The sequence below is a fragment of the Eschrichtius robustus genome, chromosome 16 (assembly GCF_028021215.1).
Source record: "Eschrichtius robustus isolate mEscRob2 chromosome 16, mEscRob2.pri, whole genome shotgun sequence".
NCBI classification, from domain to species: domain Eukaryota; kingdom Metazoa; phylum Chordata; class Mammalia; order Artiodactyla; family Eschrichtiidae; genus Eschrichtius; species Eschrichtius robustus.
Genome location: NC_090839.1, coordinates 22,762,671 through 22,782,254, shown reverse-complemented (window position 1 = coordinate 22,782,254; position 19,584 = coordinate 22,762,671). Strand labels below are relative to the sequence as shown.

Sequence of the window (19,584 nt, the reverse complement as noted above, 5' to 3'; positions counted from 1 at the left end):
TAGCCAAAATTCAGCTATCAATGTTACTGGGAAGAGATCTGTAGTAGCACACCATGATATAAGATTTTCACTATTTAGATACTATAAATATAAGCTACCACAAAAACACAGATGATGGTAAAATACAGCAAAATAATTAGGAAATGATGACTTTGGTTTTCAATATACTTTATTTCATTGTACGTGCGTATAGTTTAATTTTTCTAAATAGCTGTATTTAACAACCAATTTGCAAAATTCCTTTTATTTATATATATGTTTATTGAAGTATAGTTAATTTACAATGTTGTGTTAGTTTCTGCTGTACAGCAAACTGATTCAGTTATACATATATACTCTTTTTCATATTCCTTTCCATTTTGTTTTATTACAGGATATTGAATACTGTTCCCTGTGCTATACAATAGGACCTTGTTGTTTATCAAAATTCCTGATAAATTTAACAGTTGACTCTCCCAAGCCAGTATGAAGCTTCAGCATATTGGTTGTCTTATTACTGAGTTGGAAGAGTTCTTTATATATTCTAGATCAGTGCTGTCCTATAGAATTTTCTGTGGTAATGGAAATGTTCTATAATTCTGCACGGTCCAACATGATCTCCACCAGCCACATGTGGCTACTGAGTGCTTGAGATGTGGTAAGTATAACTGACAAACTGAATTTTTAATTTTAATTAATTTAAATTCAAATGAAAATATCCACATATTTAATGGCTAGTATACCATACCCAACAGCACAGTACCAGACATAGAAAGAACTGACTCTCCCTCATTTGGGATAGTAATTTCCGGGACACTAATTATAGTAAGAGTTATCGCATAGTGAATACTTTATATGGTCATAATAGTTAAAAGCACAGATTATGGAGTCAGACTGTCCGGGTTCAAATATTTTAGTTTCCTTCTCTATAAAATGGGAATACAAATAGTGCATATTGCACAGAATGGTGATGAGGAGTAAATGAAATAGTGTACGTGGAGTGCTCAGTACACTGTCGGGCTATCCCGTAAACGCCCAATAATCGGAGTTAGCTATTAGATAAGTCACTTCCTTTTTTGAGCCTGTTACTTCGTCTGTAAAATTGGGCTAATATTCTCCTCATACAAATGCTGTGCAAATCAGTAAAAAATCACTCGTAGGTCAGTTATTAAGAACCGAAACAATCTTTGGAGAAGTTGCCATAATTTTCTAATGAAAAGTTGCCAGAATTTTTAATTTTCTAACAAAACCCAAAACCCCTCGAACGTTGCTGGCCCTTCCCCACCGGACCCTTCCTATTCCTTTAAAATCGGCCGGGCTGCAGACAGACGACTGAGTGACAGTGCAATTGGCCAATCACAGGAGGCCACGTATGAAGCCCGCCCCAAGGCCTCGTCCAACCGCGTGCCGGCAGCGCCCGGAATGGGACTGTTGCGAGGCGGTCGGTTCCAAGTGGGCCAGGGCGCGGGGGGAAAGCGGGCCTGTACTCGAGGACTGCAGCGCACTGTGCGCGCGAGGACTGGAATTCCGGCCGCAGCTGCTGGGAGCGGCCCGGCCCAGCGGGACGGCGGAGACTGACCTGTGCCTAGAGCCCATCCCAGCACGCGGGGTCTGCCGCGAATCCCTGGCGTCCCCTCCGGCGCACTCTCGGAGCCACTTTCTCGAGCGGAAGTCCGCCTGTGTCTCGGGCCCTGGTGGGACCTGCTAGGAGGAATGGCGCCGCCGGGTGAGGCGTTGCGCGTGGCTCGGCAACGGGGTCCCGCGGCCCGCAGGCCTTGGCGAATGGGCCCTCGCCCGCGGGAGACTAGTGCTCGCCACGCAGGAGCCGGCTAGGCGGGAACCCCTTCCCCTGCGGGGCAGGGGCATGGGCATGGGCATGGGCAGGGGCTCGGGCATGGGCTCGGGCTCGGGCTCTTGGGGTGGAGGGTCAGACGAAGGGTTGGCCAGCGGGTGGGACTGCCGCGGAGGAGGGGTTGGGTAGGGGTGCGGCGCGGAGCTACGGGTCCCCCCGAGGCCCAGCCAAGGACCGCGGCCGCGGATAACGTTCGGGCTGGCATAACTCATTCATTTGACTTGCGCGGGCTTCCGGGCCGGGAGGCGTAAGCGTGAGCTTTTGGCCAAATCGTCCTTTTTTTGGACCATGGTTTCCTCTTTAATGAAAGGGGCAAGACAATCAGTCAGCTCTCTTTGGGAGCTTAGAGCCATGAGTCCTGAAGTTAGAGTCTCCGGTACAGACTTGCAGTCTGCCACGTATTCGTTAATGTGACCCTGTGCAAGTTGCTTAACTTCTCTGCCCCTCAGTTTCTCATTTGTAAAATAGGTTAGTCAAGTTATCTACCTCATGAATTACGGTGAGTGTTAAATCAGATAATCTCCTTGCATAGCGTAGAGCAGTGCGGCTCTAAGTAAGCACTCAGTAAGCTTAACTATATTGCTAGGTATTTAGTGGGCACTGTGCAGGATGGAACCTCATGTAGTCTCACAACAACTTGGGAAATGTGTATTGTTATTATTTCCATCTGACAGACGGAATATCAGAGAAGGGAAGTAACTTGCCTCCGGTAATAGTGAATAAGTCAGTGAGCTCGCTGCTCCATTATTTGAGAGGTTGAGGATAATAGAGTTCCTACAGTTTGGTTCTCAGCTAGTTGTGTGTCTTAGGGCAGGTAACTATTTCTGAGACTCAATTTCATGGTCTGTAAACCGCACTCACTTGGATGTTGTGAGGATATAATGACTAAATGGATGCAAACTACTTAGCATAGTGTGGGCATACCGTACACACGTTAAGTGCTCAAATTTTAGACCCCTCAGTTGTTATGATTAATATGAGGTGGGAATATCAGGATTCTGGCACAGATGCTGTGTTAGGGGAACTTACAGTCGAACTGGCAAAAGCTAGTCATAGTTACTCACTAGATCTTAAGGTATTGAGTGCGTGCATATATTCAAGGCACTGGGGATTCAGCATAAGTATCTTGATTCCTCTTTTACATCTTTCGACCCATTATCAATTCTGGCTTTAACTTTGAATTCTAGCCAGTCTTCAACCACTGCTCAGTACCTCCATTGCTGTCACCCTGGCTTAGACCACCAACATCTTTTTTCCTGGGTTATGGCAGTAGTCTTCTATCCTTACTTCTCTATAATCTCAACACAGTATTGTTTATTCTCAACACAAAGTTCCTTTTAAAATGTAAGTCGAGTCACTCCTCTGCTCAAGATTTTCCCGTGGCTCCCATCTCACTTTATAAAAGCCGAAGTCCCTATAATGCCCTCTGGATTTGGCCTCTGCTACGTCTGTTACCTCTCCCTACTTCTCACCCCTTGCTTAATTCTCTCCAGCCATATTGTTCTCTTTGCTAATGCAGAAAACACCATCTGCACTCCTGATTCAGGGTATTTGCCCTTGCTTTTCTTGGGATAGTTTCCCTCCAAATATCTTTATGACTTCCTCCTTCTTTTTCTTCAGGTTTACACACAATATCTTTATTTCTTAGGGCCTCACAGGCTACCATATTTAAAATTACAGCTCTTCCCGGATATTCCTTCTGTGCTTTATTTTTCTCCGTAGTACTTTTCACCTTCTAAGATGATAAATAATGTTTCATAATTATTTTGTGTAATGTCTTTCTTTTCCAACTAGAATGTAAGCTCCATGAGTTTAGGGGTTTTTGTTCTGTTTCCTGTTGTGTTTTATTTTTATTTTTATTTTTTTAATTTTTTTTTATTTTATGGCTGTGTTGGGTCTTCGTTTCTGTGCAAGGGCTTTCTCTAGTTGGGGCAAGCGGGGGCCACTCTTCATCGCGGTACGCGGGCCTCTCACTATCGCGGCCTCTCTTGTTGCGGAGCACAGGCTCCAGACGCGCAGGCTCAGTAATTGTGGCTCAGGTCAGGGGCCCAGTTGCTCCGCGGCATGTGGGATCTTCCTAGACCAGGGCTCGAACCCGTGTCCCCTGCATTGGCAGGCAGATTCTCAACCACTGCGCCACCAGGGAAGCCCTCCTGTTGTGTTTTTAACACCAAAAATAGTGCTTGGTACATAGTAGGTTTTTAATAAATATTTGATGAATGTTGATCCACATTATAGATCTCTTTCTAGTTTTTTTCAAGAGCTTTTGCATTCTTTAGGTTATTTAACACACACGAGGACTTAAATAGCACTAACACTCATGCCCCTAGTGTAGGCATCCCTTCTACAACATTCTGTAAAAAATAGTGGAGTGCGAACTCCATAGATAGACCTGGGTTTGAGTCCAAGATTGGCTATCTCCAAGCTGTTCTGGTCCTCAGTTTTTTTTATTAATAAAATACCTTTTTTAAGGGGTTCTAGGTCAAACTAAATTTGACGCTACAGGCAAAGGAATATTAATCATTAATGTTAACCTTGTGATTACTGTTACTTGGAAGGCAGACTGTTCATGAAGCTGCCCATTTGAAAGTGTTTTTTCCAAATTAAAAGTAGAAATGTTCCACTCCTATGATTTCTCTCTGTCCCCTGGGGCATAATGGATGAGGATTGATTTTTCTTTCCATTTATTCAGCAAATATTAATTCAGTACTGCTATGTGCCAAGCAATGTGCAAGACCTGGAATTACTGGGATGAATAAAAGCAACGGTCTCTATCCTCATGAAGCTTACAGTTTAGCAGAGGAATCAGACATTACCAATTTTAGTTGTGAAAAAGTCTACACAGAAGTGCAGGTTGCTGTGAGTGGATATAGGAACAACAACAACAATAATGTAATAGAAGGAGTAGCTAACATTTATATAGCACTTACCTATATATGTGCCAGTCACTAACATTTTCTGTATTAACGCATGTAATCTTAACAACCCTGAGGTAGATACTGTTATTATCCCACTTTACACTTGAGAAAACTGAGGCACAGCTGGTCACATTGTAACTGCCATGGCCACCTTGCTAAGAAGTGACAGAGCTAGGATTTAAACCTGGCCCCAGAAACCTCGTTCTTTGCTACTCTATAGTACTGGGACCTCATCCAAAGGAGGGCTGTTGGGAGGCTTCTTAAGGAAGAGATACTTGAAATCTGAAAGTCGAAATTAAGCAGGAGAAGTCATGCAAAAGAGCTGGGTGGGAAAGAACATGACTACTTAGAGGAACAGAGAGGAGGGCGGAGAGCAACAGATGAAAGAGTTGGGGAGGAGATCTGGTTGGGGGCCGAGTAAGGCCACGGGGAGGATTCAGGATTGGGTTTGTCCTAAGAGGCATACGAGTTACAAATGTACTTGAGACAGGAATGCCATGATGAGTCCCTTGCTTTAGAGGCACAGAGCCTGCTGGGAGGACTGTCGTTCAGAGAGTTGAAGACCATGCCCACCACTTCCCCAAGGCGTGTCTCCAGGTTGAACCTCCCAGTTCCCTCACCCTTCCTCACATAATTTGGTTCCCAGACCTTGGTGTGCCTCATCATTGGAACTTTGTATAGAACTTTGGAATAGTGTGGAGTGTATTTATTTAATAGTCGTTTCCCCCCAAGGTTCAAGCACTGTCTTCCTGTTGGCCCTGACAATCATAGCCAGCGCCCATGCTCTGACGCCCACTCACTACCTCACTAGGCATGATGTGGAGAGACTGAAAGCCTCGCTGGATCGCCCTTTCACAAGTTTGGAATCTGCTTTCTACTCCATCGTGGGACTCAGCAGCCTTGGTGCCCAGGTGCCAGATGTAAAGGTAAAGACCACTTTTGTCTTGGTGGTCTCATCCCTTCACCGGATTCCTTTTGTGTACTTCAAAACTAACTCTTGCTCATTTGAGGATAACCAAGGCTGACCCAATATAATTAATATTTATTTCAATCTGACAGATCCCTTTTTTTTTGTTTTTTGAATGCCTAATATATGTTAGGACCATGCCAGGTGTTTTAGTAGAATGTAAAGGAGAGCAAGTCATAGATTCTTTAGAAACTTTTACTGTAGCTTTTACTGAAACGTTTACAGTGAGACTGTACTTGTTAAGTGTCCTATGTGTGTCCCTAATAAATAATAAAGGAATTCAAGATGGGGAGCATTCACCTTTATTGAACACTGACAGTCACAGCATCAGGCATTTCAATATACTTTTTGGACCTTTGAGGAGGAAAATGCATCATAACTGAAACCTTTCTTGGATTTAGGAACAGTCTTAAACTGTGAATTTACATTTTATTCATTACAGCAGCACAGACAGCTAGGGTAAGGAATTAGCGCCAGGTTTCTCACATAAACCTTGTGTATTAGTTTTCTAAGGTTGTGTAACAAATTACTATAAACTTAGTGATTTAAAACAACATTCATTTATGACCGGATAGTTCCGTAGGTCAGAAGTCCAGGCAGGCTTGGCCAGGCTCTCTGCTAAGTGTCTCATGGGTCGAAATGAAGGTGTTGGCCAGGCTGGGCTCTTACCTGGAGGCTCTGGGGAAGAATCTACTTCAAGCTCCTTCAGGTGGTTGGCAGAATCCACTTCCTTGTGGTTGTAGGTCTCAGGTCCTCGTTTTCTTGCTGGCTGTGGAGCCAAGGACTGCTCTCCGCTCCTCAAGGCACCGAATTTCTTCTCATCTTCCCCTTCCCCATTTAAGTCAGTAATGGCATGTCGAGTCCTTCTTACTCTTCAAGTCTCTCTGACCTCCTGCTCCCAGTCGGAGAAAACTCTGCTGTTAAAGGACTTACCTGCTTGGGTCAGGCCTACCTGGATAATCTCTAAATTTTAAGGTCAGCTGATTTGGGGCTTTAATTACACCTGCAAAATCCCTTCATGGCAGTTGTCTATTAGTTTAAATAAATAATCAGTAGATGGATATCTAAAGATGGCATCTTTAGAATTCTGCCTCTCCTTTCTTGTATTAGTGTAGAAATGACCCCAAATCTGAATGACTTATGACTAAAGTTTATTTTTTGCTCTTACTGTATGGCCATCAAGGGTCAGCTGGGGCTTTGCTCTGTGTTTCTTCAGTCTAAGATTTAGCCTGGGGACTTCGCTGGCGGTCCAGTGGTTAAGACTGCACACTCCCAATACAGGGGGCGCGGGTTTGATCCCTGGTCAGAGAACTAAGATTCCGCATGCCACAGGGCGTGGGCACCACCCCCACCAAAGGAAAAAAAAAAAGGGATTTAGCCTGATGGAGGAGTCTCTTTCTGGACTGTGTACAAATGAAAGCATGGCTTTTAAAACTTCTGCTCAGACGAGATACTTGCCACTTCTTTTATCTTTATTTCTTTGCCTAAAGCAAGTCCCTTGGCCATGCCTGGGTTCAACAGGTTAGGGAAATGTAATCTTCTGCAGGGGACAGTGCATTTTAGTGAGCAGTAACTTGTCTGATTAGCCGCTTAGTCCCTTTGCCTCAGGCCTGTCCTGGGATCCTCCCTGGCTCTGAAAGCTCCTGCCCTTTGCTTCCTTCAAGATCAATGGTTCTTCTTGTGAGGAGGGTGGTGAGTACCTGATCCACTGGATTGACAGTTTAGCCCACTTTTGTATGAACTACTATTGCTAGGTTGTTTACTGCCCTGGGCTAGGCCCTGGGCATGCAGTGATGGATCAACCAGTCAAAATCACTGCCTTCAGAGAGCTTACAGTCTAGTGTGAGTTAAAAGAACAACAGCTCTTTTTGTTTCAATCTTTTATTATGGAAGTTTGCAAACATTCACAAAAGTGGTGGGAACATATAATGAGCTCTTCTCATACCATTTGCCAGTTTGAACAAGTGTTCACATTTTGCCACTTTTATTACATTTACTCTCCCTCTGCTTATTTATTTTATTTTTTTGCTGGTGTGTTTTATAGCAGATACCAGACATATTTGACTTACATCTATACTTTTTTTAACATGACAGTCCTTTTATTTCACCTAGCAAGATTAATAATAATTCTTTAATGTCATTTAATTCCCAGTCTGTGTTTAGTTATCTTGAGCTAACAAAAAATGTTGGTTTGAATCAGGGTCTAAACAAGGTCCACACATTGCATTTGTTGATGTTTCTCAAGACCCTTTTCATCTATAACAATCCCCGCCCCCATCTTTTATTTATGGAACAAGCCAGGTCACTTGTCCTGGAGAATTTTCCACATTCTGCTTTTGATTGATTGCATCCTCATGCTGTTTTTGAACATATTTCCTTATCTCTTTAATTCCTATAAACTGATAGTTAGCTCTTGAGGCTTAATTATAATCAGGGTCAGTTTTCTTGGCAGAAATAGTTCATAGGCAGTGCTGTGTGCTTCCTATCAGTGGATGCATAATATCTGATTGTTTCATTTTTAGTTATGATAAAGTTGAATCAGTGGATTCAGGTGTTGTCACACTAATCTATCTCTTGTACACAGTGTATAGTAGGGACTTGTTTTTTATCCATTCTGGCAATCTCTGTCTTTTAATTGGGGATTTAGTTCATTTATATTTTTTTGTAACTATATTGTTGGGTTTAAGTTTACCATCTTGTTTTCTATTTGTTTATCCATTTTTTTCCTCCTCCTTTCCTGTCTTAGATTGAATCTTTTTTTTTTTTTTAATATTCCAGTTTATCTCTTCTATTGGCTTTTTAGCTTACTTATTTTTTTAGAGGTTGCTCTAGAGATTATAATATGCATCGTAACTTATCACAGTATACTTTGAATTATTATTTTGCCACATCACAAATAAGGAAGGGACCTTATAACAATATATTTCTCTTTAGACTCCCATCATTTGTACTATTGTCATACTTTTTACGTTCTTTCAAGGGTCACGGCCTTGTCCTGTCTGTTGTCCAGCATCTCAGCTTCATCTATTTTGTTCAGTTTTACAGTTATTTATGACAGGCTGGTAAATTCAGTACGTTTATTTCTGTCCTGGTCAGAACTGGTAGTCCCTGTTGATGTCTTGCAATCCATTGCAATTGTTATTGTTTTTGATGCTCAAAATGTCCCATTTTTGCAAGTGGGCCAGAATGTCTCTGTGTGTGTGTTTTGTTTGTTTCTATGTAATCCAGTAGTCTTTGAGAGTTTCTGATGTCCTTGGCTTAAATATTTTCTGGCCGAGACTAGAATCAGTAATTGTTATTATTTATTGAATGTCTCATATGTGCCAGGTACCCTGGATATGTTATCTTGAGTTGTCTTCATTCTATATGGTCAGAAATATTATCCTGTAATAGAGGAGGAAATGCAAGCTCAGAAAGGTTAAGAAAATTGTCCAGTGTCTGCCAACCATCATCTGAATAATGGCCCCCAGGGTCAAATCCAGCTTGAAGCCTGTTTTTGTAAATAAAAGTTTACTGGAACACAGCCACGCCCATCACTCACATATTGCTATGGCTGCTTTTGCACTTTAACAGTAGAGTTGAGTAATTACTGAAGAGACTTATCTGGCCCCAAAAGCCTAATATTTACTCTCTGGCCCTTTACGGAAAGTTTGCTAATCCCTGCTATATGAGAGCTGTGCTTATTCAGATTTCCTCCTGACAGCTATCTCTTGTTGCTGCCCAATATTTCCTTCCTGTGTGTGACCGTTAATGAAACAGACTTCCCGCATGTTGTTGTTGTTGTTGTTGTTGTTTTTTAAACACTTGATTTTTATTATTTTTTTATGTATTTTATTTATTTTTGGCTGTGTTGGGTCTTCGTTTCTGTGCAAGGGCTTTCTCTAGTTGCGGCAAGTGGGGGCCACTCTTCATCGCGGTGCGCGGGCCTCTCACTATCGCGGCCTCCCTTGTTGCGGAGCACAGGCACCAGATGCGCAGGCTCAGTAGTTGTGGCTCACGGGCCCAGTTGCTCCACGGCATGTGGGATCTTCCTGGACCAGGGCTCGAACCCGTGTCCCCTGCATTGGCAGGCAGACTCTCAACCACTGCACCACCAGAGAAGCCCCCCTCATGTTGTTTTAAACCCTCCAGGTCAACGTACCTCCTAATAAAATTAGTTTTGTTCAAGAGAAAAGAGTACAGGCAGCAGAGTCGCTAGCCCAAGTTTTTAATTCTGGCTCCATCTCTCTGTAAAATGGGAGTTGTGATGCCTTCCTCATGGGATCATTGTAAAGATAAAGTGAAATCATATTATGCCTAGTAAGTGACTGGCCCACGAAAGGCCCTTTGAATGGTAGCTATTATTATAATTAATATTTTAAAAGTTTTGCTTCTATTTATAATTTATTCAGGTGAGTTCAGACAATGCTGGTGCAGATACTGTATGGAAGGCCCACAGTGTCTGTAAAGGGCTTGGGAAAGAGAGAGAACAGACAGTTGGGAGACATAGGGTGGAGCAGTCTTGACCAGTAGAGGTTTTGTATCGTAAGGTGTAGGAGATAAAATTGGAATATTAGGCTAATGTTAAATTTTGGCAGATCTGAATGCAGGATGAGAGTTTTCTGCTGGTCTGTTTCAAAATTCTGTGGGACCATAGGATTCCATCCAGGGGCCTCCTGGAGGAGTGAGGAGTGAGGTGCTCTCACTCTTAACTGAAATGATACTTTTTAAAATTAATTAATCAATCAGTTAATTAATTAATATTTGGCTGCGCTGGGTCTTCGTTGCTGCACGTGGGCTTTCTCTAGTTGCAGTGAGCGGGGGCTACTCTTTGTTGCAGTGCATGGGCTTCTCATTTCAGTGGCTTCTCTTGTTGCAGAGCACGGGCTCTAGGTGCACGGGCTTCAGTAGTTGTGGTACGCGGGCTCAGTAGTTGTGGCTCACTGGCTCTAGAGCGCAGGCTCAGTAGCTGTGGTGCATGGGCTTAGTTGCTTCGCGGTGTGTGGGATCTTCCCGGACCAGGGCTTGAACCCGTGTCCCCTGCATTGGCAGGCCAATTCTTAATCACTGTGCCACCAGGGAAGCCTCAAATGATGCCTTTTTATCTGTCTCATGATTTAGAGCTGCACGTGGATTTAGGTTGAACTCATGCCCCTATAGGTGTTCTCTGCTGATATAATGAGTTTGAGGGCACGTTGGTCAGGGCTGAAGACATAGGCTGAAGCCATCCAGACAGCTGCAGTGCAGTGTGATTTGGTGGTAATTGCGTGATTAGCTGTGGGCTTTTTGTTCATAATACAGACTCTAAAGTCACATTGGTTGGCTTCAAGATCTTGACTTCACAACTACACCACTGAGTAACCTGTGCAGCTTCCCGAACCTTTCAGAATCTTTGTTTTCTCATCTGTAAGATGGAGATAGTTATAGTACTCAGCTCACAAGTGATGGATGTAGGTTGGTTGGCATGGTGATGGCATGTAGTAATGGGTGTAATCAGTATTAGCTCTTAGTAGTACTATTACATGGTAGTAGTGGTAAATGTATGTTGATTGACATTTTATTTTTTCTCCTACTGTCATCCCCATTGCTTAATGCCTAATGAAGAGGGTGTTCCACAAATATTTGTTGAATGAATGAATTGTAAACTTTAGCTTAATAGAAATGAAAGCTCTCTAAATGTGCCTCTTAATCGGAAAATAAATGGGTTAATCACGTACTTCATTCTAATCACTTATGAAATGTGCTGTGGTGATGGTGTGATGTGTACATTGTAAGCAGTGGAAGGAAGGGAGTTGTATGGACATTTTGGAGCTGGTGAATTTCCTTATTAGAGGTGCACACTAAAGAAATCCATTGAGAGAGAGTCTCTGTTACTGTCGCTTCCATGTAGTGGGACGTGTCCTGCTCAGCTGTTGTTGCTTTCAGCTGAGTAGAGAGAACTCCCTCAGTTCTGCTAGATGCACTGAGTTGGTTGTTCTCACAGATAGATCATTAGGGGAGATTTTGGTTATTTTGTCAAAAGAGACTCAGCAGAAGAACTGAGAGGAATGGGGTCTAATAAGAATATGAGAGTAGAGCGCAGCTCTGGGAACAGTGGAGTGTGGAATGAGAGTTGATTTTAGGTGTTATGAAGACTGAACATCTTTCATTTTGGTATCAAGTACTGTGTATGTATATTTTAAAAACATATGCACATGAGAATGGCGATTTTATAGATTTTTAAAAAAAATAAATTTATTTTATTTATTTATTTTTTGTCTGTGTTGGGTCTTCGCTGCTGCACGCGGGCCCTCTTTAGCTGCTGTGAGCGGGGGCCACTCTTCATTGCAATGTGCTGGCCTCTCATTGCGGCGGCCTCCCCTGTTGTGGAGCATGGGCTCCAGGCACGCAGCTTCAGCAGCTGTGGCACATGGGCCCAGCAGTTGTGGCTCTCGGGCTCTAGAGCGCAGGCTCAGTAGGTGTGGTGCACGGGCTTAGTTGCTCCATGGCATGCGGGATCTTCCCAGACCAGGGATCAAACCTATGTTACCTTGTGGGGTTAAGAATCCCCACAGGTGGATTCTTAACCACTGTGCCACCAGGGAAGTCCCTATAGATATTATTGCTTAGCTTTTTATAAGACTTAGGAACATTGAGGGTTATTTTGTATTCGTTTTAATGAAAATATTCAGTAAATGGGAGACATACTATGCAAAAACTGTGATGGTAGATTAGATTCTAATGACTGAAATCAGGACACATTAGACAGTGTTCACAGGTTGTCAGTCAATCAGGCACTTTCCTGATCTGTGAAAGGGGATAAGAATATCTACCTTATAGAGTTGTTGTGAGAATTAAATGTGATAATAAGTGTAAAGTGCTTAGCTCAGTATCTGGCACATGGTGAGTCCAAGGTAAGTATATCTGTATCCATTCAACAAGTACTGAGTGCTTGTTGAGGGCCAGGCACTCAGCCAGTGACTGGGAATAGCAGAGAAGCAGGCACTCCTTCAGGCAGTAATCATTTTATGGAGCATCTGCTATGTGCAAGGTATTATGCTAAGTGCAGAGGAGCTTATTGTCTAGTGAGAGACAGGAACCATAACAGAGAGACCAGGTGTGAGTACAGAGACACATGTAACGTGTAGTGCGTGGAAAGTGCCAGGGGAGTCCCGAAGAGGGAGCTGCTCACTCACCCGGTCTGCTGAGAACACTTACTCTTAGTCCCAGCCTTGTACAGGGGGAATTACCGTGTGTGCTGCTGCTACACGATTCCTTCAGTCATTCATCAGATGTGTAGTGAGTTTCTGCTGTGTGCTGAGCATGATGCTAGGCACCGGGGATTCAGTATTGAACAACAAAGAGAGCGTCTGCCTTTTGGAATGTATCCTCTAATAGTGGAGACAAGCATTAGTCGTGTAATAAATACATACATGAATATTTATAACAATGGTAGGTTTTATGAAGGTGAGATGTATGGTGTTATAGGTGTGAAATAGGGGACTTTGACCTGGTCAGGGAAGGCACTTCTAAAGAAATCTCTGAACTTACATCTCACTCTATATACCCCTAAATTACAACACCTTGAGGGCAGGAACTTTGTTGATTTCATTTGGTGTGTATTTCCAGTACCTAGAGAGCACCTGGCAGGTGGTAGTACTCAATAGCTCTTTATTAAATGAAGGAAGGTATGATGGATCTGAATTCTAAAGGGAAAGTAGGACTTAACCAGGAGACGGGGAGGGAAGGGACTTTAGCCAGAGGAAATAGCATGTACAAAGGACCTGTGCAGTTAGGGAGCAGATTACATTTGAGAGACTGAGAGGAGGTTGTGTAAGAACAGAGAATGCGAAAAAGCTAGAGAGGAAGGCTGGGGCTAAGCCTCCATGCCTTGGTAGTCAGAGGGAAGATTTTGCTTTTTCTGTAAAGAGAAGTTGATTTTAAGCAGCAAGTATCAGGATCTAGTTTTCATTTTGGAAAGGTTTCTCTCCTGCCTTGTGGAGGACAGACTTTCACAGGGGAATATGGGGCAAGGTTGAATGGTGGCGGGGTACAAAAGATAACACCTGGACTTCTGACTTTTGCCACATGGATGGATGGTTGGGCCATTCCTTAGGATAGGAACACAGGAAGAGAATTAGGTTTGTGCAGGAAAGATCATAAATTCGATCTTAAAGATGTTGTGCTTAAAATGCCTTTGAATCATGTAAGTGGCCTTTGAGAGAAGTCTGGGCTGGGGGTACAAATCTGAGAATTATCTGCATAGCGGTTCTGGATGAAGCCATGGGCATGATTGAGATCGCCTAGGAAGAGAAGGGGATGGATGAGAAGTTGGCCTAGGAGTTGAAAAACTCCAGTGTTAAATGGTCAGGCAGAAGAGGATGAAACCTGAGGAGCAGCTGAGAAGAAGGAAGAGAACCAGGGGAGGGCAGGGGAATCCCGGAAGCGAAGGGAAGGGAATGTTTTAGAACAGGGAAGGTTCTGTCCAGTGTTAAGGGCATGAGCATTGGAAAATGTCCTTTGGCTTCCATAATTTGGAGGTCACTGGTGGGAAGAGGGAGAAGGTAGCAGCTGGAGGGGAGAGAAGGATCAAGGTAAGTTTTGCTTTCAAATCAGTCTTGAGTTTTGTTGATACGTTAGGAGTTACCAGTCGAGAGGGAGAAGCTGAACTGACGAGATGGATGGGCTTCCTGATGGAGAGAACAGCCCGTACTAAGCCTAGAGGCTTAGAAGTGCTTGTGTTGTGGGGGCCGTGAGTTGGCTGGAGCAGAGGGGTGGTCAGAGTGCACGTGGAAAAAGCCGGCCCAGCTACCAAGACCTGGTGTGGACGGAGGCTGTCGCCAGCGTGTGCCGCAGTAGCCTGACACAGAGTCTGGCGAGATTACAGAGCCTAGGCTGAAAGGAGACGGGAGTTGGGGGCTGCTACTGGAGAGGAAAGGGCAGATGAGAGAGAGATTTACTGTCTTCTTGGTTGCTGATTCGGGCTGGGGAGTTGTAGGGAAGAATGGACTGAGAAAAGCACTGATGTCCTTCACTCAGGATATTTAGATAGTTGGGCACAGAAAGTTGGAGGGGAACAGATAGGGGATGGACGTTTAGGAGGCGATTTTCAGCCTTCACTTGCGAGGGTGAGTGTGGAACTAGGGCAGCAGGAGTTGGAGTTACAGATCCCCTGCAAGCGGACAGCTGAAGCCTCAGATCTGGGTGGGCTTCCTGAGGGTCCAGAGTATGTTTTGTGAGGTCCCTCATTTTTGCCGCTATTAAAACTAAGCTGTCGACATTTTGAGCTTTGAAGCCACAGACCCTTGGTACTGTTTACCTAGATCTGTCTGTGCAAACGAGTAGGCATGATGCTGGTTTTATTCAGGAACAGGTCGTTTTTAATAGTCCCTTGAGAGAGAGAGATAGGTTGTATAGCTCAGACTCTGGAGCCAGGCTGCCTGGGTCTGAATTCCAGCTCCTCCACTAAGAGCTGAGTGACCTTGGACAAGTCAGTTTCCTCTCAAATGCCCCAGTTTTCTTGTCTGTAAACTTAAGGTAATAGGAGGACCTAATGCATAGATCCCTTTATTAAATGAGAAATGCATATACAGAACTTGTCAACAGTGCTTGGCACATTTTAAGTGCTCAAAAATTGGTAACAATGACCATAATCATTGTTTGGGGCCTTGGGTGTTGTTCTATTGCTAAAGCACCAGATGGCGACAAAGCACACGTCTTAAGCTTGCCCACATTCTGCTGAAAGGATTCCTTGAATAAGTTGTTTTCTTCAGATCCCTAATTTGTGCAGTATGAAGTATTTTGTTTCTTTTCTTTTTCTCCTTGGATTCTTTCAGACTTCTCGTTGAAACTCATTTGTTTGAGACTCTTATTTAAGTGTTATTCATAAAATTAAAAACAGAAGTTTTTTGGTTGAAGTAGCGCATGCATACAGTAAAATACCAGATAATACAGAACAGCTATTAGTGAAAAGCAACCATCCATCCCGTGGCCCACCTTGTCCTACTCCTGGGAAGCACCCACTTTTAACTGTTTTTATTACCATTTAATTTTGAATAGCTGAATTTTATGTTACCTCAACCAAAGTATTTAGTGCTATAACTAGCTATTAAATGTTATTTCTTGATATAGTAGGAGTAGCATGGGTTTTCTTATGTGCCCACTCTGTGCCAGGCACTGTGGTGGGAGTTCCTCAAAGTCTCTGCTCTCAAGTAACTAGTCCCTGGGGGGGGAGGTAGTTAGTACAGTGTGGTAAGTGCTTTGGGGGAGTGATCGGGAGGGAAGGCACCTGTCCTGTCCTGGATGAATGTCAGTGAAGGTTCTCTGGAAAAGGTGACATCTGAGCAGAGATGAAGACGGGACCTGGTTTGGCAGGCAAGAAGGACAAGGGAGAGGTGCTCCTGGCACGGGGTGGGGGGTAGCAGGGTCAAGAATATAAATGGTGAGAGCATGTTATGTATGGGGAGCTGCAGTGGGGTGGAGGGTAAGATTTTGGAGTTGGAAGTGGGGCTGTGGTGAGGAAGCTGGCACAGAGAGTGAGGGTCAGTCATGAGGGCATTTTTTTTTAAATATATATAAATTTATTTATTTATTTATTTATTTATTTTTGGCTCTGTTAGGTCTTTGTTGCTGCACGCGGGCTTTCTCTAGTTGCGGCAAGCAGGGGCTGCTCTTCGTTGTGGTGCACGGGCTTCTCATTGCGGTGGCTTCTCTTGTTGCAGAGCATGGGCTCTAGGCGCGTGGGCTTCAGCATTTGTGGTGTGCAGACTCAGTAATTGTGGCTCACGGGCTCTAGAGCGCAGGCTCAGTAGTTGTGGCACACGGGCTTAGTTGCTCCGCGGCATGTGGGATCTTCCCGGACCAGGGCTCGAACCCGTGTCCCCTGCATTGGCAGGCGGATTCTCAACCACTGTGCCACCAGGGAAGTCCCAGTCATGAGGGCATTTTATGTCAGATCAGAAACTGAGTCTTGTTCTGAGAGGGATAAGAAACCACCCAAGGGTTTTAATAGCAGTGTAAGGTGGATACACTTGTTACCAAGACGAAGCTTGTGCTGCTGGCTGCATGACAGGCCAATAATCGAGAGATGAGGTGTTGGGGCAAGGAATAACGACTTTGTTCAGAAAGCCGGCAGACCGAGAAGATGGTGGGCTCGTGCCCCAAAGATCTATCTTGCCTGAGTTAGGATTCAGGTTCCTTTTATAGTAAAAGGGGTGGGAGTAAAGTCAAACACTTCCCGGTTCCCATCAGCCTCCAGAGGGGTTGTGTTAATTTCTTCCTCCCTGCAGTCATTCACAGGTGGGCCTGGTCAGGATGTTTCCTGTGAGCTGAACAGAGATATTTTAGCTTAATGCTCATTACCTGGGAGGTCATTCCCGGAGTTGGGTCATCATGTATAATTTAAGCTTACAGTCAGCATCCCTTTAGTGATTAACTTGTAATAGGACACAAAAGGTTCTTCCCTATTACACTTTTGCACCTTGTAAAGATCACTCTTGAAGCAGTATGCAGAATGGATTGCATGACTTGAGACCAGTTAGGAGATGAGTGTAACAGTCTCCATGAGAAATGGCAGGGGCCTGACATAAGGCAAGGAGGGAAGCCAGAGAGTGGGGATCGGGTTTGAGAGACTCGATAGGCTTGGAGGGTGAGGGAAAAGTCGAGAATGAGTCCTAGGTTTCTGATTTAGGTAGTAGGTGCATGGTGATGCCTGTACGTGAGCCAGAAGGTCCAGATGAAGAAATAGAAGGTTTCTAGCTTATGTTAGATGTGTTGAACCTGACTTAGCTTTGGAGACATCGAAGTGGAGACACTGCCATTTATTAGCTTCGTCACCTTCATTACATTACTTACCAACTCCAAGCATCAGTTTCTTATTCTGTTAAATGGGGATGATAGTATCTACCACAGGGTCCTTATGTTCATTAAAAGGAAGAGCATCATAAACACCCCACACAGGTTATGGCCAGAGCAGGTGATCAGTGGAAGTAGTTCCTTTCCTTCCTTTTCTAGGTTCAGAAGGATGCGAGTGCCTTCAGGTTTGTTGCTCTTTCTATGAAGTTAGCATTTTGGGATCATACAGTGTTCTGTGGAAAGTATCTGCTTGAAAATTGAAATCTTGTGTAGCTCTCATACTTTAAGCCATCATGGATTGCTGAGAATTTTATTTGTCATCCAAAAAACACGTACAGTTTTCCGAATCACTGTGTATTTCACCACTTATCATTGACTTTCTCCCCTGTTTAGCAAGCATGCACCTTCATTAAATCAAACCTTGATCCGAGCAACGTGGATTCCCTTTTCTATGCTGCCCAGTCCAGCCAGGCCCTCTCAGGGTGTGAGGTGAGTCCAGCTTCTTACATTTACATTTACTTTAAACTGTCAAGTGTATTTTTAAAAAGGGAAAGTCATGTCAGAATATTTTTTTTTTTAGCAGAGAGACCCCATTAAGTGTGGGTGGGAATTCCATTCTTGTGATTTTTTTTTTCTTAAAGAAATAGACTTTTTATTTTTCCCAAGTTTTCACTTTTCATGAATTTTAAATAACTTTTTCCTATAGTTGCCTCTCTTCTGGGAAGTCTTATTTTTTTCTTTCAGTCTCCCTTTAACATTTAAAAGTATTTAAAGCAAAAGAAGAATGCCCCCATGCCAGATTTCTGGAAAGCCATTTTTTTGAACACAGGAGAAGAACCATATCAGTAGACAAGTGACTTGCCAGAATTTTTTCAAAAGTGTTATGCTGAGGTTTTACAGATATTTAATTCTGGCATCTGAGATGTCGAAGAGGGGTGATCACAGCCCAGGCGGGTGGTGTGACCTCGGCAGTTGCTCTGCCTGCCATCTTTGGTGTGCCTACCGCAGGCTGGCCGCACATGTTCTAAACTCTGTGTCTACCCATCCTTTCTTAGATCTCTATTTCAAATGAGACCAAAGATCTGCTTCTGGCAGCTGTCAGTGAAGACTCCTCCGTGGCCCAGATCTACCATGCAGTTGCAGCCCTAAGTGGCTTTGGCCTTCCTCTGGCTTCCCAAGAAGTGCTTGGTGCCCTTACCTCTCGCCTCAGCAAGGAGGAGACCGTGCTCGCGTAAGTCACAATCTTGAGCGCTTCTCAGGCTACTATCCTGAGAGGCTTCATCCACTGGTTCCACAGGTATTGTCTGGGCACCTGCTCTGTGCCAGGTGCTCTGCTGGCACTGCAGACGTCGTATTGTGCTAAGGCAGGTAAGGTCCGTGTCCTCGTGCAGCTCACCAAGACACGGTCTCCCTCAAGCTGCTCCAGCAGAGGCAAATACTGAGTCCGAGCATAAACACAGTGCCACAGAGACACGACTGCCTTTGTGGTTAGGGCTGAAGCAAGGGTAGGGGTGACCGAGGGAGAGTGAGGCCAGAGAGCCACGTGCGTCTCTTACTGCGGCTTGGCCAGGCCATGGTGAGATGTTGGCATTGGAGGCTCCGCCCTGGAGGAGAGCTCACGGGGTCCCTTGGAGGAGTGGGAGACGGCACCTGGTGGGGCAAGTAGGGCCTCAGAGGGGAGAGTATTCTAGGGATCAGCCCCTGCTCCTCTGCAAAAGGCTCAGGTGAAGGAGAAGCACCTTATAGGAAGGAACTATACATTTAAATGTTGCAACTGACTTAAGGATGTTTACTAAAGTTAAAAGTAATAGTATACGTAGTTTGTTTTTTTTTTCCTTTGACACTGAAACTCCTCATTTAACACAGTATATGTATTTTTTGTTTTCTGTGTGTCCCCCATTTAACTGCAACCCTGAGACAGATTGGAGCACCTGGACTCCTGTTCATTGTTCAGCAAGATGTTAGTGACACCAGTTCCCTACTGCAGAATAGTTCAGTTGTTTCCCAGGGTTTTTTCTTGTTTTTGCTAAGAACCAAAATGTTTCTAAACTTGAAGC

At 44.1% G+C, this 19,584-nt stretch overlaps 1 protein-coding gene across 2 annotated transcripts in view; it reads left to right on the top strand.

Moving 5' to 3' along the window:
* The first annotated feature begins 1,433 nt into the window (after positions 1 to 1,433).
* The window catches only part of RPN2 (ribophorin II), a 60,081-nt gene continuing 41,930 nt past the window's right edge, over positions 1,434 to 19,584 (top strand). Inside the window, exons 1-4 of one of the 2 annotated variants that reach the window (XM_068565402.1) lie at positions 1,434 to 1,705; positions 5,482 to 5,675; positions 17,921 to 18,016; positions 18,583 to 18,758. In XM_068565402.1, coding sequence (XP_068421503.1) covers positions 1,693 to 1,705; positions 5,482 to 5,675; positions 17,921 to 18,016; positions 18,583 to 18,758 — 479 coding nt within the window. In that variant the 5' untranslated portion in view covers positions 1,434 to 1,692. The remainder of the gene's footprint in view (positions 1,706 to 5,481; positions 5,676 to 17,920; positions 18,017 to 18,582; positions 18,759 to 19,584) is intronic. The other variant, XM_068565403.1, reaches the window with a different exon arrangement.